This window comes from Motacilla alba, chromosome 1A, assembly GCF_015832195.1.
Source record: "Motacilla alba alba isolate MOTALB_02 chromosome 1A, Motacilla_alba_V1.0_pri, whole genome shotgun sequence".
Taxonomy (NCBI): domain Eukaryota; kingdom Metazoa; phylum Chordata; class Aves; order Passeriformes; family Motacillidae; genus Motacilla; species Motacilla alba.
The window spans coordinates 50,467,155-50,490,311 of record NC_052031.1 but is presented as its reverse complement, the minus strand read 5'-3'; the positions used below and the strand labels follow the sequence as shown (position 1 = coordinate 50,490,311).

Below are 23,157 nucleotides of genomic sequence, written 5' to 3'. Positions count from 1 at the left end.
GAAGTACAGGGGCCTGTCCTGGTGTTCAGCACTGTGGCATCACACCCGTGGCCCAAAAGGAGGAGTGTGTGTGTTGGAGGGGTGGTGTGTGGTTGTATGTGGCAAATGGCTTTAGCAAGTCACCCTGGCACCTCTCATGCTACTCTAACATCCCCCTCATGCCTCCTCATGCCCATTCTGTGTGTATCACTGCCTATAGGGCATTATTTCCCTGAAGGTTTTACAGCATTCTCTTTCCTTTTTGAGTCTCAGCCTGAGGGGCAGATATCTCCTGCTCCCCTTTTGAGGGAAGAACAGAAACATGTGGCAGTGCATGACGTTCTGTAGACACCCAGGATGCAGGAAGGAGCACTAGCAACTGGTAGCAGTTGTTGGACAGTGGGGTCACAGCACTTGTAAGTGGGTTAGATACCCTGATGTGATACTCCAGAGGAAAACAACCCTCTCTGTTCCCTGACCTAGAATTGTCTTGGCCATGGGGAAAGGTCCCTTTTTATTCCAGTGTTATGACAATTGCTTTGTTCCGTTGTGTGTCAGAAAGAACTGCCATGGCTCATCTTGCAAGCATTTCCACTCTTTCTTCCTTTTGTCCCACATGCTGGGCCACAGAACACAGAGGAGGACCTGGAGGAGGAAGAGCAGGAGGTGGAGGAGGAGGCAGAGGCAGAAGCAGAAGCAGAGGAGAAAGGTGCAGCAAATCCCTGAGGAAAATGATAAAAATAACTCCCCAGGCATAGACTCGTCCACCTTTCTGGTGAGAGCTCACAGCTAGCAGCAGGGAAGGACTAGAACAGGTGTGGGGTGTGGGGGCTGTCCTCTCCAGAAGCTGGAATCTCTCTGGAGATAAAGCTGATAGGGGAGAGCTGTTACCATGGCTGCTGCTTTGTATTTTTAACTGTTTGGTTTATCTACGGTTTTATTTTTATTTGCAGACTGTCCATCTATTTGGGATTGTGCTAAACTCTCTTCCTGCGGACCCTCCCTCCTGCTCCCTCCCGTGTCCATCCCAGCACTGTCATCTACCTCCCACATTGCCCCACTTGCCAGCCTCCAGCATCCATCCCTCTGCTCTCCTTGTCCCTCAGGGCTCAGAGTGGTCTCTGCCCAGGGCCCTGTCTCTCTCTGCTCCTCACTTTTCCTCCTCTGCAGGTATGTTACCTGTCTGCACTCCCAGCTCCTGCCAGCCTGAGCTCTGCATGAGTGACTCACTTCCCTCTTGTGGGTATGGCCCTGGTTTGTAGAGCTTGGGGAGGGGAAGGAGGGAGGTGTGAGGTTGACTCATCCCTAAGGTGGCTTTATGTATTCTGATCCTATGCCTGCCTTTACCTGCCAAGCAGTTCCTGTGGCTGTGGACCAGAGGCTCTGGCAGCAGAAAGGAGAGTGCAGCTGGGAGAGGGGTGGAAATGAATGCAAAGCAGGCCAGGGTGGTTCGGGGAAGGGGTGGAATTTTGCCACGTGTCTGCGTGACATGCATGCCAGATCGCTTCTCCAGACTGCCGGCCGCAGCTCCTTTGCCTGCCAGCCCAGGCAGTTTGCAGAAGGCAGCCTGTTATTTTTCCTTCCCTGGGCATTTCCCCCACTGGCTCTGCCAGGGTCAGAGTGCAGTGAGAACGGTGGCAAAGGCAGAGCAGGAGCAGCTGGTCCCCACTGCAGATACTCTCACAGCTGTGTGCAAAATGAGCCTCTCTGCTCTGCCTCCTGCTTAGGAAGGCTGGCTGGCCGACATGTGAGGCTGGGTATGGAAAGTGTTAGAAGGAGGATTCCTCTCCATACTGCAAAACTGTTGTTAAACTGGAGATACTCAGTGTCAATCTCCACCGGTCCTGATGGAGGGCTTTTGTTAGCTGGCTGACATTTCTCTCTCCCTCTGAAAGCCTCCTTGTCTGTGGCTGTTGGACCTGAGTGTTATTATCTTAAGACTCAGTGTATGTTAATCACATGGACTTTTTCTTCCTTCTGTTCTGTTTTCCCACCCTCATTTCTTTTCCTTTTCTTCTGTTTGTGTGTCCTCTCTCATTTCCCCTTTTCTGTTTCTCACTCTCCCCTCCATGCTCAGTTGCTTTTTTTTCCTACCATTGATTGATTGTGTTTCTCTTTCTCTCTCCTTCTCTAGCTGTTACAAGCCAGAGATCTGAGGATGTGATCTGAACACTCCACTCCAGCCTTTTCATTTCTTGTTTATATCTTTATTTTTGTACTGCAGTGTATGGCAGCCCCTTCTCCCACAGTGATGCCCCCAGCCCCCTTCACTCTTCACATGCAGCCATTTTTTTTACAAACTCACCTCGGAGGCCTGAGCTTCCAGCCCTGGAGGAGGGCAGATGCTGCATGGAGCCCCTGAGCTGCTGTAGGAGCGGGAGCCCACAGCCGTCTCCTATGCCTGGCAGTCTGGCTTTCCTTAATGTCACAGTGGCCCCTGGTGGGGACATCAGCGATCAGCCACTGCAGCCTGCGGTCCCTTCCTGAGCACCCTGGATGCAAATGCGGACCGAGGTGGTGGCAGCTGTGGAAGAACCAGCCCTTGCCCTTTCACTGTTGCTGGCAACTGGTGTGGGCTTGTGGCCTGGGGACAGATGCAGAGCCACCATTCTTTTCTGGGCCACCTGTATTGCTCGGAGGTGTCCCTGTGCTGGGTATCACGTTCCCTAGTGCCTCCCTCCCTGTCCCCCAAAGCAGCTCTGTGCCAGCAGTGTGAGAAGGAGAATGGTGTGCTGCCTGGGTACCATGAACATGCTGGTATCTGATGTTGTGTCAGCCAGCACCAAGCAGATCCCAGTTTTGGGGAGCAGGGTGTTTGCTTCACTGCTGTGTCTGAAGACTCCTGAATAAAATTCACAGTCTGTTCCTCCTTGCCGCCTCTCATTTTAAGCGGCAAGAATTCGTTCCTGCTATAAGAGGGTGGGAGTTGGAGAAAAGGAGTTTGGATTCATCACCTGGAGCCACCAGAAGCTGCTTGTGCTGTGCCTGTCTTTGGGGGGCTGGGGGTCCTTCCCACTGTGTCTGTGCTGCTGCATCCCCAGTGCAGGCAGCTGGGCTACAGAGCAGGTTTGCTTATCTGCAGTAAGTGAGGACCACCTGTCTAGTGATCTTGTTAATCCTAAGGACAGCTGATGGGGGTTGGGCAAGGGTGTGGAACCTTTTGCCAGTTGACAGTGCCAGGACTGGAGTTTGGTCAAAATAGACAAACCTCAAGATAATTTTTAGCAGAGTGAGGCAAACTAGAGCCAAAAAAATCCTCAAATTAATTTTATTTATAATTCCAGAGAGTGGCCAATTATGTAACACACACACACACACATACACACGTGTATATCTTTAGTTAAAAAACCAAACCCGCAGCAGTTGCAGTTTAAGCCCTGTGCCCTGAAGCCTTCTCCTTCATCTCCTGCATTACCTGAGATAGGAGATGGAAGAGGTTGAGATGCCCTGATGTTAAAGGTATTTAGAAGGGCTGAGGGAAGGAGATGGGAGTCTGCTCCAGCGTTTTTACTGGGGGAAGTGCAGCAGTGGAGGCTGGGTGCTGCTCCAGCAGGGAGGCAGGACACGTGCTTGGGGGTGCGATGCTGGGCTCATGCCTGGGAGTCAGTGAGACGTGAAGAGTTGGCTGGCTGAGCTGAACAGCACAGTGAACAGCACATGCCAGCTAAGAAAAGAAGCTATTAGGGAGATGGAAGAGGAGGAGTGATGGGAGGGGAAGGGGGATGAAGGATAAGCAGCAGGAAGGAAGAGGGAGGCAGATTGATTTCACAGTTACTGGAATCTCTAACTACATCAGTCACATTTTCTTTCAGCAAATGTTCCAGCATAAGACTGTGGCTTAATCACATGGTTCATGGAAAGTTCAACTCTCCTTATTCCTCTTCTCAGAAACCATCAGCTTTAGCCTATTGCTGTGTGTCATGTCATTGCCCCAAACTCCCCCACTTGCCTCCCTTTTCCCTGCTTTTGAATGGATGGCCAAAAAACCCCTTGGGATGCTCCCTGGGAAGCACTAATGGGGAAGAGGGTCTTCCTGCTTTTCTCTACAATCCCTGCAGCAGCCTTTTTTTACCCAGTTCAGAAGAGCATCCTGGGTCTGACAACATCCCACACTCTTTTTCTTTGGGAGGCAAGTGAGCAAGATCAGGAATGAGTGCCATGTGAGTGCAGGTGTGATGGGGAGAAGACAGAGATGCACTTTTCTCAGCTCATGGTTTGGTTCATCCAGCCCAGCACCTGAGTGATCCTGGTGTATACTCCATAGTGATTTGCACGTGCACATCCCATTCCCCAGCTGACCAAACCAGCCAGAAACCATCTGCCACTGGGTTCTTTGCAGGCCAGTGGACCTCCAGAATCTCCCTAGAAAAAAGAAAAGTAAAATTAAGTGGTGGTGATCCACCAGCTTCTGCTGCCACCTGATTACGTTATTTTTCAGCCCCTCTGTATACACATGCCTGTATCCCCTCAACTCATGCCTGGGACATCTGCAACATTCCTTGTACTTTAGGCAGATGTCAAAAACAGTCTCCAGTGCAATCATAGTTATTCCTTCATCGTGCAAATTCCTCCCCCTCAGCCAGGTCCCAAAAAGCTGATTGTGCTACTGATTCCTCCTGGTCCGTATGGCATTTCCAAATACGTGGCAGGCCAGGATGATGGAATTTAACTGGATTCCATAAGGGGTGGCAGAGAGGAATTGCTTGAGATTACTAGTAATGAAGGAGCACACAGGTTACTGTCTATGACAGGTGCTAAAGAGGCTGAGGGTATAAGAGACTGATGTAGTCACCTGACTTGAAAGTGGGAGGTAGAGTGAAGAATGGGCTGAAATGAGAAAAGGGTAATTTAGCTGTATTTGGATCCTGTCTAAGGCAAGGATGCTGGGAAGAAGTGGTCATGAGAACTGGTTTTGGCCACTTAGAGGAAGTGTTGGGAAAGTGACCTTATATTGTCTTTCCCCCCTCATTTCAGGCTGTGCATTGCATTTGTGAGACTTGGGACACGTCCCACCTCTGGTAGTGAACCCTGATCCCACAACTCCTCTGTCACCTGGCAAGCATCCTTCTTGCCCTGGTAGTACCCAGCACACAGCATCCTGGGAGTAATCATGTAGTGATAAGCCTCACTGCAGATGTTCTGCTGGATCAGCTGCACGTCCACTTTCTGCAGAACACTGCTGATATGCCCTGAAAAGTAGAGCACCAAAATTAGCACAAGTGAGCTATGGTGGAACTTCCCCTAGCCCATGCCTACCTCACTGCATGCTGAAACCAGCCACTGGAATTTCTGTTCTGCTTTCCACTGGCATCACAGTCTCTGACTTTCAGTAGAGCACTTTTTCTGCATAGAAGGCATAAAATTCCCCTTCATTCCTTTTCCTGCAGGGGTATGTTGTGGGCACTTCAGCTTTTGGGACAAGGAGTATTCTGCTTTGGGGAAACCCCTGGGTTGTCAGAGTCTTGGGTTGTTTCTCACTGAAATGGATGTTAAGCTCTTCTGTCTAAGAGTACAAACCAGGAGTGTCCAGTTCTGTATAGTCTCCTGAGTGTTTCCAATGAGGAAGCAGCTGGAACAAGTCTGTAAGGGGGTGAAGGCACTAAGGTGACCTGAAGGGTTGTTCTAGTCTTTGAATGAAGAAACACATGCTGTCCCCATACAGATTACCAGACTGCCATGCCTGCCTCTCCACATGAGGTTTCAGGGCACTCAACAGGTAACTTTGGTCAACCTATTATCCAAAATCAGAAGGAGTGAAGGAGGCACAATGTTTTGGGATGAACAGAAGCCTGTTCTGCCTATGACACATCTGACCCTATGTTTCTGCCTCAGCAATGCTGCAGTAGGCCACCAGGAGACCTTGAACCTACCACCTTCCTTGAGGGCTCCCCAGCCAGTGATCCAGCAAAGAAGGCCAGGCTCAAAGATGTGAGATGGAGCAGGCAAGCAGATGGGCTGGATTAAGGGCGAGATGATCACAGGATGATCCAGCTGGAGCAGGGCCACATCATAATCATGGCTGTCCTCCTCATAATAAGGGTGAAGAAAGAGATGGATAACCTTGAAGGACACCTCTGTATGGCCGGTGGCATTTTGCAAGTATTTACCCAAGTAAACGGTCCAGATGGAAGGGGAGGCCAGCCTGTAGGATGCAGCAGAAGAGCATGGGACCCAAAGGGCACACTTTGCAGGTAATGCTATCCCCATCCTAGCACATGCTGACATCTCCATTGTTGTGACAGCGTGGGGACAACACAGAGCCAAAACAAGGGTGGAGCTGTGCAGTATCTTCTGCTATCATTGTCCCCTCAAAGCTGCTCTGTGAATCCCAGTGTTGACCCTTTTCCCCTGCACACAACACCAGATAATAGTGCATATATCCATACCCCTTTCTTCAGTTCCAAGCCATGGAGAAGCAGGGCTGAGGTACCAGAGGAGGAGTGCAGCTGCCCCATGGCATTTTCATCAGTCAGAAGAGCCTCCCATCATGCATGACATGGCAAAGCAATGCAAATCTTTCTATCCAGCACCTCCCCTCTCCATTTACCTCTCATCCTGGAAGCAGTGCGCGGCTGAGACCACCCAGCGGTCAGCAATGAGTGTTCCCCCACAAATGTGTCGGCCCCGAACTTGCAGGCTGGCCTGCCATGGCCATTCTCCTTCCACAGAATTCATACCACCCACAATCCTGCTGAGAGGGGCTTGCATCCCACAGTCTGAGGAGGAGACACAGCAGGTACTTCAGGGAAGGAAGGGAACATGAAATACTGTGCCTGCCCTTCCTTTCCTACTTAGTTGATTGAGAGTTTGACCTCTAATTGCTTGTCTTACCCAGCCAGCACATGCTTTATGTACTGCCTAGGACAGGTCTAGTGAGCACTCCCTCCCAGCATTCCCCACCTCCAGCTGCAGCCTGGGGATGCCTTTGGGGCAGCATGCTGACTGTGCTACCTGCTGTGCTGTCAGGAAACCCTCCTGATCATTCCCCTTCACTGCCTACTGGGGCTCTGGAAAAAAACAAGTAGGAAAATCAAAACATTAACTCTCTCCCTGCCAGTGGCCATGCAGACATGGGTGATTTTCCTGGCTGGAGTCTTGTACAGTGAATGACATATAAGCCAACACAGTGGTCAAACAGGCAGCCTGTGGGTTGAACCTGGCCTGTGAGACATGTCTGTCTGGCCTGATGCCTCTGCCTGAAGGAGTCAGGGAGCAGCTATCCAAAGAGCAAGAGCTTGTTCACACTCAGCACAGAGTTGGCTCATTGCTGCTGTCCCTGCCACTACAGGGTGGAGCAGGGGCAATGGTACTGTGGACTGAGGTGGGGAGAAGGTAGTGGAACAAGGGAGTGTGGGTGCTTCTTCTGGGTGGTGGGAGAAAATGGGGCGACTTGCAGCTACGTGTCATCCTGAACCTGCCTGGCTGAGCGTGTGGCTGATCATTTCCTCACCACAGTGATTCTCATCAGACAGGTCCTTGCAGTCTGCAGTGGTGTCACACAGGGGGTTGGGTTTCTTCACACAGGTCCCATCTTCACAGCGGTAGGTGAAAGGACCACAGGGGACCCCTGCAAAAAGCCAAGACTGAGAGAGGGCAGCTGGTTGTAGATGCAGCCTGAAGTCCTTTAAATGAGGAGAAAGGGCAGCAGAGAGCTTGGGGGAACTCCATAAATGATGATAGGGAATTTCCTGAACAAACAAACAGCTCACAAACATTGTGAAGAGGCTGGGCAAGCTAACTCCCAGACAGTGCCCTTATGTCACATGCGGGAAGTACTCTACAGACAGCCTTGGTTCGAACACAGGGGTGGGCATTTGTCATCCCAGCACTGTCCCCTCCCTACCTTCACTGCAGTGCTCCTCATCACTCCCGTTGACACAGTCCAGCTGCTGGTTGCAGACCCTGCTGAACTCGATGCAAGTGCTGTCCTCATGACACTGGAACTTTGCAGGGCACACTGCACAGGAGGGAAGCACATGGGAATCAGGCAGACAAGGTGTGAGGTTAGGGTCATAAGTCCTGCAGTCTCTGCAGCCTCTTCCCTCACCTCATAAGCTGTGTTTAAGACCAGCTCTGGTAGAGTGCAGCTGTGTAGATTTTGCCTGATCTGCATTGTAGGTATGCCTGCAGCCTGTCTTACACTTTGCTGTTGCTGACTTAACTTTTCTTGTCTTGGCCTCAGCACTATGTACTGGTTTAGAGGTCCATAGACTCTTCAGTTACCACCACCAGTCCTGGTCTGCTTGCCTTGTTAGGGTTCTGTAGGACTGCATCCTGTCTGGTGAGGTCACTGTTACTCCTGCCTTGCTGTCAACCCCAGCTCACGGGTCACTGTTTCAAACAGACCAGCACTTCCCCTTGCAGCTGAGACCTGAACACCAAAGGATTCTGCAATGTCCATGAGTTCTGGTGGACACTGGAGGATGGAGATGGGTCTAAGCTGCCTGCCCACCACAGAGTTTGACTTCTGTTCACAGATTTCCATAGCAGGAACTTGTTCTGTTTGTGTGTACCATTTTCTTACTGCAATGACTACAATTTTTCATTAATAGCATTCAGCTTCCAGATGACTAAAGGCACATGAAGATCTGAGGCAACTTGAACTTTGATTTTAAAGACAAGGATTGTTCCATACCAACATAGAGTGAATAATCAGAAATGCACTAGTGGCAAGAGTATAAGAAAGGAAGGAAATAATAATGTTTCTATTTTTTTTTTTCAAATAAAAAGTAATATTGGAAAACACTGAGAAAGTGTGGGGTTTCTGTCAGTCTTGGTCTGTGCCAACCTGTGGAACTGAATGACACAATATCCCTGGGGCCAAGGAGATACTGGGATTCAAGGAAAGAGTAGATATTCATAAGGATGCAAATGTATCCATGTCTACAGGAGGGAAGCATGCAAACCCTGATGTCAGACAGCTGGATGATGGCACAGAGCACATTGTCAGCAACGCTGCAGACAATGCAAAACCAACTTTGGCAATCTTATGTGAGCTCTCACATTTCTAGCACTGAATTAAAGCTTCTTTAGAAAGATTTCTCCTTTCTTTGACTTTAGACTTTTCCTACACCTTCCTCTGAATCTTTCAAAACTGGCCACTCTCTCCAGTGGTTCAGGGCTCTTTATCTGTGAAACATCCGTAGGAAACAACTAATGAAAAGTTAGTGGTGGCAGCAATATGATGAGCCCCCCACCACACCAGAGGTGAGAGAATAGATGAATTAGGTGTCATGTCTAAGCCTGAATTGCTGTTCCTATGAGAATGGGGCTCTGCAGGAGTTCTGAGATGCTAAGACTGGAGCCTGAATCAGCACTAACTGCTTTTGGCATGTAGAAATGATTGAGGCTGATCAAGGACTTTGATGTTCCCAAACGAGGGCAAAATATGTGAGTCGGGGTCTGTAGAAGTGAAGTGTCACAAATGGCACAGGGGGAAAGAGGAGAAAGAAAGGCAGTGGATGTGCCTGGGGAAGTGAGAGCAGGGAGGGGGATGCTGAGGGGTGTGACAGCAGAGGCAGCTGTAGGCCAGGGCTGAGGTGGGGTTGTAGACCCTGGGTGGGAGGCAAGCAGGACAGGCAAGGTGGGGGACAGTTGGGTAGGGGGCTTCTTTCAGGCTGCCTGGAACTCTTGGTGCTCTTGCTACTAGGGGACTCTCCTGGGAAGGCTGTACTGTGACAGGAGCCAGAAGCATTAGTGCTCTTTCCAGAGCAGGCTAAAGCCATACAGCAGTAGGATGAGACTTCTAATGGCACGGAGGATTAAGTTCCTGAAGTTGAGGTACAAGGCTGTGCCTTGGTCACCCAAATCCTCTCCATCTCTCCCTGCCTTCAGAGAAGAAAGGGGCTGTGTCTTGCTGAGACCAGGGACTAGCAGGGAGAAGAAATCACTCACCACAGTTTCTCTCATCCAGCCCATTGGGGCAATCCTTGATCCCATCACAGGCTGGGACACACAAACCATTCACCAAACACAGAAACTCCCCAGGACAGGCTGTGAAACCAAAAGAGAGCAATTAGTCCCCAATAACTGGAAACCTCCTGGCAGCAGAGCACCATGGCTTGAAAGGATGGAACTGCACACCCTCCTGACCACACAAGTGCTGCTGCAGTGTATTGCACTCCCCAAAATCTGCCATGTCATCTGCTCCTAACAGGGACATATAGAGCCAGGATACACACCAGGGGAAAAAGGGCTTTTACTGTTTTGCATGGTACCAATGGGCAATATCCAGAACAACCACCTGTCTGGCATGCCATACGTCAGGATCATGCTGTTTCATGTCTCCTGAATGCCACGGAAAAGCTGAAACAGGCTCTTTGGAGTTGCTATCAAAACTTACGTGGGACCTTGAAGGGGTTGTTGTTAGACATGTTGACAGGTGCTCATATTCTGGGACTGGTGTGCATTACTGGCACCCTTTAGGAGGGAGATGGTGAAACCTTGGAAAGACAGACTGTGGGTGGCATTTGCATATGTGTGTATTTGTGTGCGGTTTTATTTATCTCTTGTTTGCACGGATTCCAAGGTGAGCAGGAAACAGCTTTCTCTAAGAGATCTTGTAATCAAAACAAATGTTGCTTCAAGCAGAGGTGCTTTCTCATTGAATTCCCAAGGCCAGTCTGTGATGTTGACACGAGGGTAAGATTTTAGGCAATTTTGTGACCCTGGGTTTGTTGTATGGATGCTCTGGCCACAAGAGGCAGGGCCACATGTGCAGAAACAGCTTTGCACATAATTGCCTCTTTTTTCGGGGGGATCACCAGTGCATCACGGATTTGTGAGCACCTTCCTGAAGGGTGGGTGGCACCTAGGGCTCCTGGGCTGTGCCTTGTGTTTTTCCCGGCACAAGGCAAGTGCAGAGGGGCGTCTGGTCCCCTCACAAAGAAGCAGGGAAGAACCTAAGCTTACGGTCAGATTGCTTGTACAGGCTGTAAGCTGCCTGTACGCCAGGGCCGGTTAAGGAGATCTGCGAGGTGAAGGTGATGGTGATGTCAGCAGAAGATGTGACTGGGATCCTCTCAGCGTAGGCTTGCAGGGTCCGCAGGCCACACAACCTGAGGGGCAAACACAGGCAAGGCGGATTGGACAGGGAGGCAGGAGACAAAGCAGGGCAAGGGGGCTCGGTGGGGCTGGGGCAGAAAGGGGATCACGCAGACTGGGTCCTTGCAGGCAAACCAGGAATACAAACTGCCTTCAGTATGCATGAGATCCAGAGTCCTGAGGGACCCTCCTATCTTTAGATATTTCCTGCTTTCTGGAATGCACTGAGATCAGGCCATGCAAAGCAGTTCAGTTCTTATAGTGTAAGATTCTCCTTCGTTATCTTCCTGAAGAAGCCATGTTGTAGAAACTGTGGCACTGACAGTTTAAGAAAGGAAGGCAGGGAGAGAAAAAGTGGAAATCCTAAGCCAGGGTAACAAAACTTCTGGATCAGCTCCTTCCTAGGAAGACAAGTTACCCCTACAGGAACCATGGAGAAGGCACTAATGAGGTGGGTTGGGGAAGGTTTTGGAGGGAAACAGGGAATTTTGCAATAAGTGGGAGGAAAACCAAAGGCTATATGTCCATCTGTCTCAGAGCCTGCTTTGAGGAGACGGGAGCACAACAGCTGTCCATCCTTTGCACCTGGGCAGTGGTGAGCAGTAGCCCCAGCTGCATATGGATGCTATTTGTGGGAAGTCCTGCGGGGGAAATGGCTGCAGTCAAAGCAGGAGGATATGGAGCTAAGGGGAAGATCTGTACGGAGGTGGATGCAAGGCAGTGGCACACAGATAATATTGCAGAGGTGGTGACAGGCAGATTTGCAAACACAGGAGACGTGGGAGGACACCAAGGTTACACACACAGGAGAAAACTAAGAAGCCTGATGCGAACAGCAAGACAGAGAAAGCAGGTTGGTAGCTTGAAGCAAATCTGTGAGAAATGTGTCCACTGGGGATAGAGTGAACAAGATTAGCAGAAAAGCAGGAGGCACCAGCACAAATAGTGGTCACTGAGTGCAGCTCAATGTATGGCCCTTCTTTCTCACACATGGTGGCTGAAGTGAGCAGGGAACCTGCAGAGGTTTAATCCCTGTTTTATCCCAGGTGGGAAGGGAGAGACAGAAACCAGGACCCCACCACACACCTTCTGTTCTGAATGATCCACTGGCCTTGGGTACAGGGCAGGTCGTGCTTCTGTCTGCTGAGGGCGTAGGCATCAAACCAGAGGGTGACTCCGTAGTCGAGGGATGGGACCTGCAGACAAGGGGGTGCAGAGCAGAGGGCAGATGGCTCCTAGGAGTGTTACAGCACACTCTGTAAGTCAAAAATGAGCAGATCAAATGTGAAGGCCAGATGTCTCTGACCACATTGAAGGTCAGAAAGAAGCACCCTGTAAACTGGAGCCATGCCACAGCCCAGGTGGCTCTGCTGCTGGTATCAAAGCCTGGCAATTCTTATCAATTCCTATCAATCTGGTTCTGCTTTGAAGAACCCCTCTGGAGATCAGATTTCAGATTCTTCCTCAGCTATGGCATCTCTATGCTGGTATGCAATATTAGTCTTCTTCCCCCTCAGAAACACACCTTATGTGGAGGCTGAGCAGGCTTTCACCCTCTTCTTTCTTCTCATGATGCTCTGACTAAGAGCCCTGGCTGTACCCCTACAATGTGCAGAGTGCTGCCCTGGTTTTGGGGGCAGGGTGGATGCTCTTGTGGGAGCCAGCTCTTACCGTCATGTGCCAGGTGCACTGTGTGTTGGGCGAGTAGTAGCTGGGGTAGTGTGGGGTGCCGATCTTCCCCTGCAGCTCCAGGCTCTCCCGCAGAGTTATGTTCACTTCACAAGCTGTAAATACAGACATTCAAAGCCCTGCTCTCTATCAGCTCAGCCTCAACCCAAGGAGGCCATGTAACCTGCCTTTTACTGACTACCCCTGCAATCCAGAATGAATTCTGCCCCTAACAGAGATGTAGGACCTCTAGGAGCCGTGAGACTGTGGGAGAAAACCAATCTTCTCCCTGTAAGTATAGCCACTCTCCTCCAGCCTTCCTCACCTTCGAGGGGCACCGCCTGTGCTGAGAGGATGAAGGGGTCATAGTAGCTGTACATGGCTTTCTTCCACACAATGGACATGACAGGACCAGATGAAAGGACTTCGACAATGGGCTCCTGCCGGCTGCAGCCATAGATCCTCAGGGGAAACAGATAAAAGGATGGGAGTGAAGCAAGCAATAAACAAATGAAAGAGAAGAATGAGAAAGAGGGGCAATGGATAGCTGTGTGATCCACACACAGCAGTTGTAAGGCCCTATCTGAACCACAAAAAGGGCCAACAGCAACAGCTCCTGCAGCACGGTTTTAAGACATATCCCATATCAGTGACTTCAGCTGATCAGCAAAAGATAGGTTGTACATCAAGGAGAACCTCCTCTGATGTCATCTGACACCTTCCCCTTCTGTGGTATGTCCTGCCATCCTGCCTGTCTTCCCCACCATGTTCTCCCGGCTCAAGAGCTACCTACGAGGTGATGAGGTGTTTCTCCAGGGGCCCGGCTGCGTCGTACATTGCCAGGCGGTCCCTGCAGTCAGGCAGAGTCCACTCCAGGCGTAGCTTGATCATGTAGCCCTTGAGGCCATGGAGGTGCCAAAGACAACTGGAGGCCAGGTAGTCAGGGCCCTCCAGCCTTAAGACGTCATCCTCCTGGACATAGCTGTACCTGTAGCAACCTGAAATAGATGTTGTTGGAGGAGAAATTAAGATATGGGATTGTCCCTTGGTATATCAGTGTAAGCCCTTTCTTAGGGTTAGGCTGACTCATCCCAGTGATCTCGGTTTACTTTTACGTATGTTGTGGTGGCACTGATCCTTTTGTACCATTGTCCCAGTTTCTCTAAGAACTGTTCCCTCTTCCTTGGTTAACCCAATACTACCTCAGGCTTTAAATACCAGCACAGCACAGTTATCTTCCACTGGCTTTATTTACTTTTTCACCTTTCTCCTCTCAGCCCCATATTCTTCCTGGCTTTAGATCTCCCTCATCTGAATTCCAGGTTTCAGAAGACTTTCACACCAGGATTTTTGAGTAAATATCAGCTTAAAGGTGAGCTTCTAATAGCATATGTAATGCAAGCTGCCAGACAGAGAACTTACAACACTGCCTGAAATTACTAAAAGCATCTTCAAACATTGCCAAGACAACAGACTCCTAAATGAGGCACATCCAGTGCAGGACCACGCAGGAAACCTTCACCCCAGCCAGCAGCATTGCATGGGGCCTGGAATCAGCACTGTGGTACCAGTATACTCAGCTATTTCAGAGTTCTCATTAGGACCAGGACAAATCTGAGGTGGCTGCATTGCCCCGGCATCTCTGCCCAGAACCATCCAGCACACAGCAGTCATGTAGTTTGGATCTGGCCAAGCAGCAGCACTGGTGCTCCCTTGCTGCTACTCTCCCCTTCCCAGGATTCACAACTCCAGGAGGCCAACAAGCTTTCTGTCCCCTGTGAAAATCCCTCCCATAAAGTCATGAACTCAAAAGGAAAGGAGAAGGTAGCCTACCCAGAGTGGATTGCAGCACTACTATGTCTTTCACACTGGATTCTGTTAGAAAGAAAATATATAAAGGAAGATAAACAAAAACATAAACTGGATTTTAAAAAAAGATAATCTGATCACCCAGCATGGTAGGTGAGGACTCCCTTCCTTCCTTATGTAACTAGCTCACTCACAGCTGCAGCATGGGGCATCCCCCAGGCACCTCTCTGTCTGCTCTCAGGGACCTGTTCCAGTCATGCCTTCCCCAGCCCATCTCTCTGGGAAGTTTTTCTGCCCCTGACCCAAATCCAACAGCCCTAATTCTTTCTTTCCAGCCCATCAGGGACTTCTCTGCCTTTTTCCTTGCCCATTTTAGTGCACTGTTCCAGGACCTCTTCCCAGGAGGGCTGGGCAATGCCTCAGGTAGTCATTCCCCTCCTCTGCCAGCCACATCACAGGGCACAACCCCACTTCCCAGAGCCTTCACCACCTGCTGTCCCACTTTTAAGAACACCCAATCAGAAATATGGGAGTCACTGAGGGTAGAGAAGGGGTTCCCTTTTGATGACCACTGCGCAATGAGCTACTCAACATCCTTGTAGAGTCCACCTTTGGAGAAGGGAGTTGCAGAGAAAGTGACCATCAGGGGCTACAAATCTCTGCAAAACAGCCACAGGGTGGATAACACTTTAAGGGAGATGGGCTTTTCTCCAGCCTTCCAGCTGAACTGGAATCAGCCAGAGATCAGGTGCTACTGGGAATAATTGCCAAAATAAAAGGCACTGTGAGGTCAGCTGGGTGTGAGGATTGTTGTTGGGGGTTTGCCTAGGTCAGGGCTTTGGTCATTTGTGGTTTCCAAGCAAATCTGTGGGGAGAGATGAGTGGTTTTGTCATAGCAAAAACAGTTGTTGTGGAAAATAGGATCCTGCAGGCATAAGGCAGGCTCCTAGGCAAGCTCATGTGCTGTAGGGAATAGTCTGTGCAGAGCTGGTAGTCAGTACTCCTTTATCTGAAGCTAATAAACCCGAGTTCCTGTAGAGAACAGCAAGTCCTGAATGATTTTTGGGGAAGGGGGAAGGTAGTGTACTGGAGTGAGTGTGGCTATTAGTAAAAATAAAGCACTGGAGATGTTGGAGAGGTTCCTGTAGTAGTCAATGGTTTGCAGCTCCGCCTCTCAAAGCAGAGTTTAGAGCTGAGCAGGCCAGCAAAAGTCTGCCAGAAAGCAATGAAGGGCTAATAACTGCTATTAGCTGGCTGTTTCTTCACTCTGACTAGACAGGGCAAATGAAACCAGAGGTGAAGTCACTGGCTGGAGGTCACTCTGGCTCAACATTATAAGAAATTTCTGGCTTTTGTCTCAGTTATCAGACTGTACTGCTGACTGGAGGGGGAAAGGACTAGGGAAAGCAGAAGGAGCTGCATGAACTACACCTGGTGTGTTAAGTCCAAAATAGAAAAAAGTGTGGTCTGCTGAAATGAATAAAATAGTGAAACAGATGCAAAGCAAATAAGAGGGAACTAGGAACAGCTAAAATTATGGCACCATCATTTTAATTTGTTTATGAGTTGCATTATGAAGTGAGCAAATAAAAGGAAAATGCTAGATGGGCTGACTTGGAAGGATTTAGCATATTTACTTGTCATATCTTTGAAAAGAAAGTTCATTTAAATTGGCTGAGCATAGGATCTGGTATGCTGGAAACAAATCATAAGTAGAAGTAACTGTGGGAGGAGAAGTCTTGATGAGATGCTAATGCATCTTCTGACTAAGACCTTAAGATGATGGTCTGGATGAGGGAGTGAAAATCATTTAGAGGAAATCAAATTTTCTTTACAGGCACCGAAAAATGACCCACAAAACAATTGGGATGTGGGGGGTAAAAGTTAAAGAAAGTATGGGTAGGATATAATAAAAGAAGCTTCACCTTAGAATAATGCAACATCACATGCCTGGGGGAAAAAAACCCAAAACAAGCAACTTGGAGATTTAACATCTCATGGGGACAAGAAACTTGGAAATAGGAGTTCCAAGAGGAGGAGAAGAAACCCAGTGTATTTTAAAACCTGTGAGATTTGGTACTCTGTGAGAGAGATCAGACTAGGCTGAAAAGTTAAGCCTCATGACATCAATCAAATATAAATTCCATTGGACTTGTATGCATTGACTACATATACATCCCTAGTTCCTTACCTAACAACTGCTCTGGAGCAGTTTTGCATGGGCGGCTTTTTAAACAGGCTGTGACCTTCACTGTGAGCAACAATAAATAATCCTTAAAATCATATGTCAGGACTGAAGTGACAATGATGTTTGTCTCCGAGGAAGACTTAGTGGTGACTCAGATATGTTGCTTTTATTCTCTCTATCAAACAGTCTAGAATAATCTCCCAAAGGAAAGTAACAAACCTAAGTGCTCGGTGTTTTCAAGCTGAGCTGATCAAGTCATGACCTGTCTAAGACCTTGCTCTACAGAAGCCAAAGCTGATGGGTGAAAAAAGAATCACCTATCTGATCATGGTCAGGTGTATCTCCAATAATTTTAATCCTTCAAAGGAAGGATTTTTTTTTTTTAATCAAATTTCAGTTCTTCTCTATGAGGAAAAAAATGCATAAAATTTTATCTCCTGATCCTTACTATTTCTCTCATCCTCTTCAGGTTTCCTCTGTCTCCTTCAATAGACTCCTGGCCTTTTCTCCTAACCTTCTACATTGTGGAGCATTTCTGACTGCTCATGCCTGGCTGAGCAGTTGGTACTTACCCAGGAGAACCAGAGAGTCTGGGTTGACCCTGTACTCCGTCTGGTAGGACAGGCTGCCTGAGCTGTTGAAGCTGGTGGAGAGCTCTTGGTGGAGCACTGTGTTTACCCTCTCAGCAGTTGCCTCCTTCTGCTGACTCTCAGGGATTTGGAGGGTGAACCAGAAGAAGAAGGTCAGAGCTCCCTCCCTAACAGAGAAATAGCATGTAAAATATTCTTGCTCATCATCTCCAGAATTACTGGAGAGACAAACCCCGGAGAATTCCCTCCCCACTATTTTTCCATAAATCAGACATATCTGTGTAGATTTTCCAACTCTGCTGCTGTGACCCAGAGGAACCTCTCTGAGTGGGGCAAAAGAGCTGCAAAATCCATGGTGTGAGTCAGTGCTTTATGAGAAGAAGCCGTTCCATGCCATCTGGCTTTAGTGATGACCATATGAGCTCAAATTATTATGATAATTAATCAAGAATAGTCTAATGAGTAGTCTCATTGCAGGTAGAAATGACCTTTGGGTACTACTGACCAGGGGTTGAAAAGAGAAGCTCAAGACTTCACTGTCTCATCTCCCAATGGTGACAAGTGGATGATTTATGACCAGGTACCTTACCACAACCCATTAATGCTGGGCAGGCTGAAGCTGCAGGAGATTGTGCCTCGAAAAGTTCTGTTCAACCAGCTGGCAGAGAAAATTGGCTGGGGGAGGGCAAGGAGATGTTGAAACACGTATTTGTTCAGTAAAAGGCTAGAGGAAGATGTGCAAGTGAAACTTTTCTTTCCCCAGCTGAAAATGGAATTACATCAAAGTTGAAATATTCCTTAGGTAAAGGACAAATATAGGGGTGTGGTTTTCCATAGGAAAAAAATCAGAAGCAAATGACCATCAGTCTGGAAACAATTTCTGCTATCCTGTTCTACTGTTATGACCTGCAAAGCTGTAGTCCCACATCTGTCCCATTCCACTGTTATCCTGTTCCCAGGTGGTCCAGGCTTCTTGGTAAGAATAACTTTTCCATGCTGCGTTCTGGCCTCTCACTTCTGGTGCCTAGAGTCAGGCCATAAAATAGCTTTCTTGAATTAGAAAAATAATTTCCAGCTGCTTAGTTTCTACTGACCATGCCAAGACAATTTTTTTAATCTCTTCCCAATGATTTTTTTTTACTCTCTTGAACTTTTGTCTCTCTGAAAAATTTGTCAGTTTTGCCTTTTCATCATGACCTGGGATGAAGAGGAGCATCAAGTATCCCCAGCTCTATTATACTGGAACCATTCTGAATCTGGACTGTCCAGCCTAGCTTGGAGGTCATGGCAGGGACCGCAGATGTTTGTCATGGGCAGATTTCAGTGAAACCAGAGTACAATTTACTGGAAGCTTTCACACAGGAACAAGCAAATATGCTGTGGGTGCTACTCACCCAAAGGCATACACCGTGCTGGAGTTGTAGTACCGACCCAGCTCTGTGGCACGAATCAGTTCCTTTAGCTGCAATGAGAACGTTGTCTGATAACTACAGGGCCATGTTACAGTGGCTGATCCCACCTTTCATCCCTCTTGCTGTACAGGCCAACCAAGCCTGCCTTTGCATGGGGGTGCCTGAGCCCTTCCTCATTCTACTCACTGAGGAGCCTCAGGGGTCTGGCTCTGTTCATGAAACTGCCCTCACCATGTTCTGGAGCTTAGCTGACTCCACCCAGAAGGCTCTGGACTCCACCTGCCCGAGGTCCGGGGAGTACCGGCGGTTGAGGACCTGAAGGCTGCCACAGTAGAACTGCAAGACGGATGGCTCCAGATGCCATGGTCTGTAGTCTGCCGAGAGAAGACACTTCTGGGTTACCTTAGTGATACATAGGAAAGAGGGGGTTACCCCTGTGTATGACTCTCTAAAGGATACCCAGAGTCACTAATGTGCTCTGGGCTGGGCATTGCTTTGACTACCCTCTCTCCGCCTCCTGCAGGGGTGAAAAAACATGTGAATTTTTACCTAGGAAATACCAGGTTGCTGCAGCAGCTCCAGCCAGCACAAGAAAGGCTATCCCGAGGGGCACATAGCGGAGGCAGAGACGTGAGTTAGTTTCTGATTTGTCATTTGAGAGCGAGCTGGAGTCTTCCTCCTGTTCCTCGGCCTCCATCAGGCGCGTCTGGTGACACAGCATGCCAGGGTCAGGCTGGTTTTTCTGTTTCCCTTTACACCCTCTCTGAAGGTGTTATGCCAAATCTGTCCTCCTCTCCCAAGATCTACAGTCCCAAGAGATCACTGCGCAAATATCAAAGACTTTGCTCAGAGCAAATGCGAGTAAAACTGCTAAATCAGTGGGAGACAGGCTTCCAGGACACTGTCTTGTCTACATCTCCTGGTAATCCAATGGTATTCAAAGGCATTCCCTGGGTTTTGCTTCTGTCAAAAGTGAAAATTAGTACAATAATGAGTTTCTCTGAATACAAAAGTGTTGTCCTCCCAGGCTGGGAGCTGTTTTAAAACTGGTATTTTTTTTATCTAGAAAATCGGTGACCTGAAATGTGAGCAAAAGCTGCACAAAGCAGCCACTGTCTGGGAACCTGAAGTTACACTTTGCCTGTTGTGCCATTTTTATCTTGATCCCCAAAAGTAAGCAAACTTTGCCATTCCCACCAGGCCGTGTGTTCCCAGGCAAAGCCAATGCTGGCACTGGCTCAACAGCTGAGCTAATGGGAAGAGAGCACCTGAATAATGTTCAGCCCTTCACCACAACCTGCTTGTGCCAGGGGACACCTTCTGTCTTCCTTTGCCCCTCATCTCCCCCAAATTGCTTCTTTTGCTTCTTCCTGGCTGCTTCTCTTCTGTCAGCCCCACGCTCTGAGGGTGAGAAATACCATTGCCCAAGAGAGCCACATTAATACTGGTTTTGTCACCCACTTTCCTCCTCCTTTCCCCTGCCACCACACAGTACATGCCCGCCCTCAAAGGTTTTCTGTGTTTCTGTGGTTGGAGAGGAAAGGGATGTGGATGCATCTGCATGGGAGAACACAGAGATCTTGTGGAATGCTTGTGTCCTGTCTGTGAGTCGTCTTTGTTCCCAGTGGTGCATATGAACATGGGGAGAGGAGTGCATGGGAGGGACTTGCTACAGCTGAGGGGAAGAGGTGGCTGGCCTCATGCACGTTTTAGCCCATGTGGATGCCACTGAGCATCACTTGAAAAGGATGAGTGGGCTTTTCAGCCTCCTCCCCCCAGTTACGGAGCCCCAAGCACTCCAGGCTGCCTTGCAACATGGAGATACATTTGCAGAATGTAAGCCCCAGGTAACTCCAGAACATTAAACCCAGCCTGGTGAACATCTACACTCGGACAAGCAGTCACACATCCACTTGCTCTAACACACCCTTCCAGAGGGGCAGGTAGTACAAACAGGCCCAGCACAGACTGCCCCCCCTTGCTCCCTGTGGGGCACCTTTCTGTGCAACCTCCGGGAAGGGTCTCCTCCTCAAGGAGCCAAATTGGGTAGCCCAGGAGAGCAAGGGCACTTCTCCACTATCACAGCATCCCTTCAGAAACAGCAGGCATAAGCACACCACTGCAGATGGAGGGGCAGGGGAGAGAGGGCAGGAAGCAGCAGAAGAGCCTCTTTGTTAGTAGATTTGATGGCAGGCACTGAGGTTTCCCCCAGAACTGCAGACCTACCTCTAAAGCCTGCTGCTGCCTGTGAGACCTGGCCCACACCCCAACTCACACCTGCAGGGAGTGGGGGAGGAAGCAGGACATCTATTTACCCAGCTCAAGGTCTCCTCAGTGATCAATAACCTGGTGCCGTGTCCCTTCAGCTCGGCCTTTGTCCTGCACCATCCTGCTGCGGTGGGTCAGCGCACCCTGCGCAATGGCTTTTTTCTTTTCTGAAATGAAGGGTTTGGAAGCTTAAAGCGGGAGAAGATCTGCAGGCTGAGCAGGGGAAATCCAGAAAAAGTCAAGGTAGGAGCATCTCTAGCTGTGCAGAGAGGAGCAGTCCAGGAGATTGGTGCAGATTGCTTACACTGTCCTCCTCAGGGGACAGGGAGTTGCTGAGCAACTGCTGTATTTCTTAGCTGCCCTCTTTGGTCCCATCGGTGTGTGTTCCCCCGCACAGGGATGGAGCAGATGCTGGCTGGCAGAGGTAGATGGCTGGAAGGAGGGAGGACAGCAGTAGAGAGCAGGTCTGGTTACCACAGTGTTCATCAGATGAAAGCAAAGCACAGTGCCAACCTCAGAGACTCCCTCTTGTCTTCTTGCACTTCTTGCTGCCTGGTCTCCTGACACTGGGCTCCCCACACTCAGCTGCACAACCACTCATATCTCCCTGCAGCATCTGCTTTTCTTCCAGCCCCAGGTCCTTCTCAGCTGCTTTTGCTTACAGTCCCGCAGGTCTGTATGTGCCCCTTTGTTTTTCACAGAAAGCAGAGACACTGCAGCTAGAGCAGAGAAAACAGAGTTACTCTATCAATAAATGGGTGGCTCCTGACCCAGGGCAGAGCTCTAGCCAGCCACATCGACCTGGGGTTGAGCTTATTTGGGCCAGGGCTTGCTTGGGCTCATTTTGGCAGCTGTGCAGGGGTAGATATTTTTCAGCTCTGTCACTGGACCAAGTTTAGTCTGGGACTGCATGAAGACCAAAAGCCATTGCTGTAGTTGCCTCATGGTGGATTCTAGTAGATAAACATTCAATGTAGATAGAAAGCTGTAGTGATTGAGTGGGAGTGCTTTCAGAATCAAGATATTTGAGACCTGATTTCACTTTTAAAAGTTACTTTTAGCCAGAATTTCCACGGTTAATGAGGGACATGCAGCATCTTTGGGCACAAATGTATTCATATATAGCTTTTCTGAGTTTACGCTATGAGGGGCTTGCCACAGTGGGTCAGAACCGATCTGAGGGTATTTCTCAATGCCAAAGACCTTGCTTTTTTGAATTAAATTTTCCTGGAAAGAAGAATCTTCTTTTTCTGGTGTTTTCAGCAGAACAAAATATATAGAATCTCAACCCGATCTATCTAAGCAAGCATACCACATCTATCACCACAGGCTTTTGAATCAACCAAGGACCCAAACCTTTGATCAGATCTAACTTCAGAGGAATTTTTTTACTGCAAGTACCCCTTGCTTTCTGTTTCTCCACAGAAAAAAAAAAAAAAAAAAAAAAAAAGGAAGAGATGTAGGAGGAGGCTGAGAGTGGTATCTATTTATGAACAAGGTATCTTGGAAAGGAGATGAGAGATGTGACAGCTATCTTTACTGTGTCTGGGCTTAAGATAAAGAGAGGACTCGTGCCTGTGACTGTTAGCTTGATATTTTCCACACCAATATTTTCCACACAGTGCTCTTGTTCAGCTTTGGTTTGCCTCTGGTACTGGCGGACACAGCCATAGCGTGTTTCTGTGGGTTTGCGAACCACACGCCGTGTTCTCATGGGCTCGAGAGGGGAGAACACGGTGTGTGACTGCTCCCTGTGTGACATTTCCAAAGGGCTGTTGGGAACCCAGCAGCAAAAGGTCCCCAAATCACTGAGAGTGTAATGACTCTGGCATTCACAACCAGTGTTACTCACATACAAGAATACAAGACCACATGATCTCGTCTTCCTGGAAGAAAGGTCCAGTTATCGCCAGATCTGACGTTGAGCACTTCCTGCCGCAGTGTGTCACACATTCACACCCAGCATGGCTGCAAAAGCTGTGCTAACAGCTTGCCAGCTCCAAAGCTGTCAACATTTTCACAAAAAGCGACCGGGGCGGGGGGGGGGGGGGGGGAGGAGGGGGGGATGGTGGGTATGAAAAAATACTGAGCCAGCAGGACAGCCCTCAGGAACTTGCCACAGGATCACATCTAACTCTGCTTTCTTTTTTAGGTGTCTGAGTCCCTCCCTTGGGGCAGGGAGTAGGAAGGAGAGCTAAAG

General features: G+C 49.0%; 2 protein-coding genes and 1 long non-coding RNA gene across 19 annotated transcripts in view; 2 read left to right on the top strand and 1 right to left on the bottom strand.

Moving 5' to 3' along the window:
• Nucleotides 1-6,095, top strand: part of KCTD17 (potassium channel tetramerization domain containing 17) — an 11,288-nt gene extending 5,193 nt beyond the window's left edge. For 2 of the 9 annotated variants that reach the window (XM_038155295.1, XM_038155288.1), the window contains exons 6-7: nucleotides 933-1,222; nucleotides 2,114-2,848. In XM_038155295.1, coding sequence (XP_038011223.1) covers nucleotides 933-1,222; nucleotides 2,114-2,135 — 312 coding nt within the window. In that variant the 3' untranslated portion in view covers nucleotides 2,136-2,848. Of the gene's footprint in view, nucleotides 1-609; nucleotides 755-932; nucleotides 1,223-2,113; nucleotides 2,849-6,017 lie in introns of those variants that run through there. The other 7 variants (XR_005259135.1, XM_038155292.1, XM_038155289.1 and 4 more) reach the window with 7 other exon arrangements.
• On the bottom strand, nucleotides 2,973-22,808 carry TMPRSS6 (transmembrane serine protease 6). 9 transcript variants are annotated; one of them, XM_038155262.1, is made up of 18 exons: nucleotides 20,916-22,808; nucleotides 19,239-19,652; nucleotides 18,921-19,063; nucleotides 18,672-18,739; nucleotides 17,260-17,444; nucleotides 14,524-14,565; nucleotides 13,484-13,688; nucleotides 13,016-13,152; nucleotides 12,694-12,806; nucleotides 12,109-12,257; nucleotides 10,891-11,036; nucleotides 9,874-9,972; nucleotides 7,823-7,936; nucleotides 7,430-7,546; nucleotides 6,527-6,695; nucleotides 5,850-6,121; nucleotides 5,032-5,168; nucleotides 2,973-4,341 (listed from the first exon to the last, which is right to left on the bottom strand). In XM_038155262.1, the coding sequence occupies exons 2-18, from the start codon at nucleotides 19,408-19,410 to the stop codon at nucleotides 4,183-4,185; spliced, it is 2,427 nt and encodes an 808-aa protein (XP_038011190.1). In that variant the 5' UTR covers nucleotides 19,411-19,652; nucleotides 20,916-22,808; the 3' UTR covers nucleotides 2,973-4,182. The 9 variants fall into 9 exon arrangements, with proteins under 9 accessions (XP_038011190.1, XP_038011192.1, XP_038011191.1 ...); XM_038155264.1 differs by having other exon boundaries at nucleotides 19,239-19,395; XM_038155263.1 differs by having other exon boundaries at nucleotides 21,005-22,808.
• LOC119708673 overlaps nucleotides 21,071-23,157 on the top strand; it is a 5,671-nt gene continuing 3,584 nt past the window's right edge. Inside the window, exons 1-2 of the long non-coding RNA XR_005259136.1 lie at nucleotides 21,071-21,200; nucleotides 23,110-23,157. This is a non-coding gene — a long non-coding RNA (uncharacterized LOC119708673). The remainder of the gene's footprint in view (nucleotides 21,201-23,109) is intronic.

Excerpts from the sequence above, each read along its gene's own strand:
- TMPRSS6 (XM_038155262.1), bottom strand. The coding sequence starts at position 19,410 with ATGCTGTGTCACCAGACGCGCCTGATGGAGGCCGAGGAACAGGAGGAA. Across the intron at positions 6,696-7,429 it reads GTCTGATGAGAATCACTGTG|ACTGTGGGATGCAAGCCCCT; the intron begins GTGAGGAAATGA and ends TCTCCTCCTCAG. Across the intron at positions 4,342-5,031 it reads GCAAGAAGGATGCTTGCCAG|GGAGATTCTGGAGGTCCACT; the intron begins GTGACAGAGGAG and ends TCTTTTTTCTAG.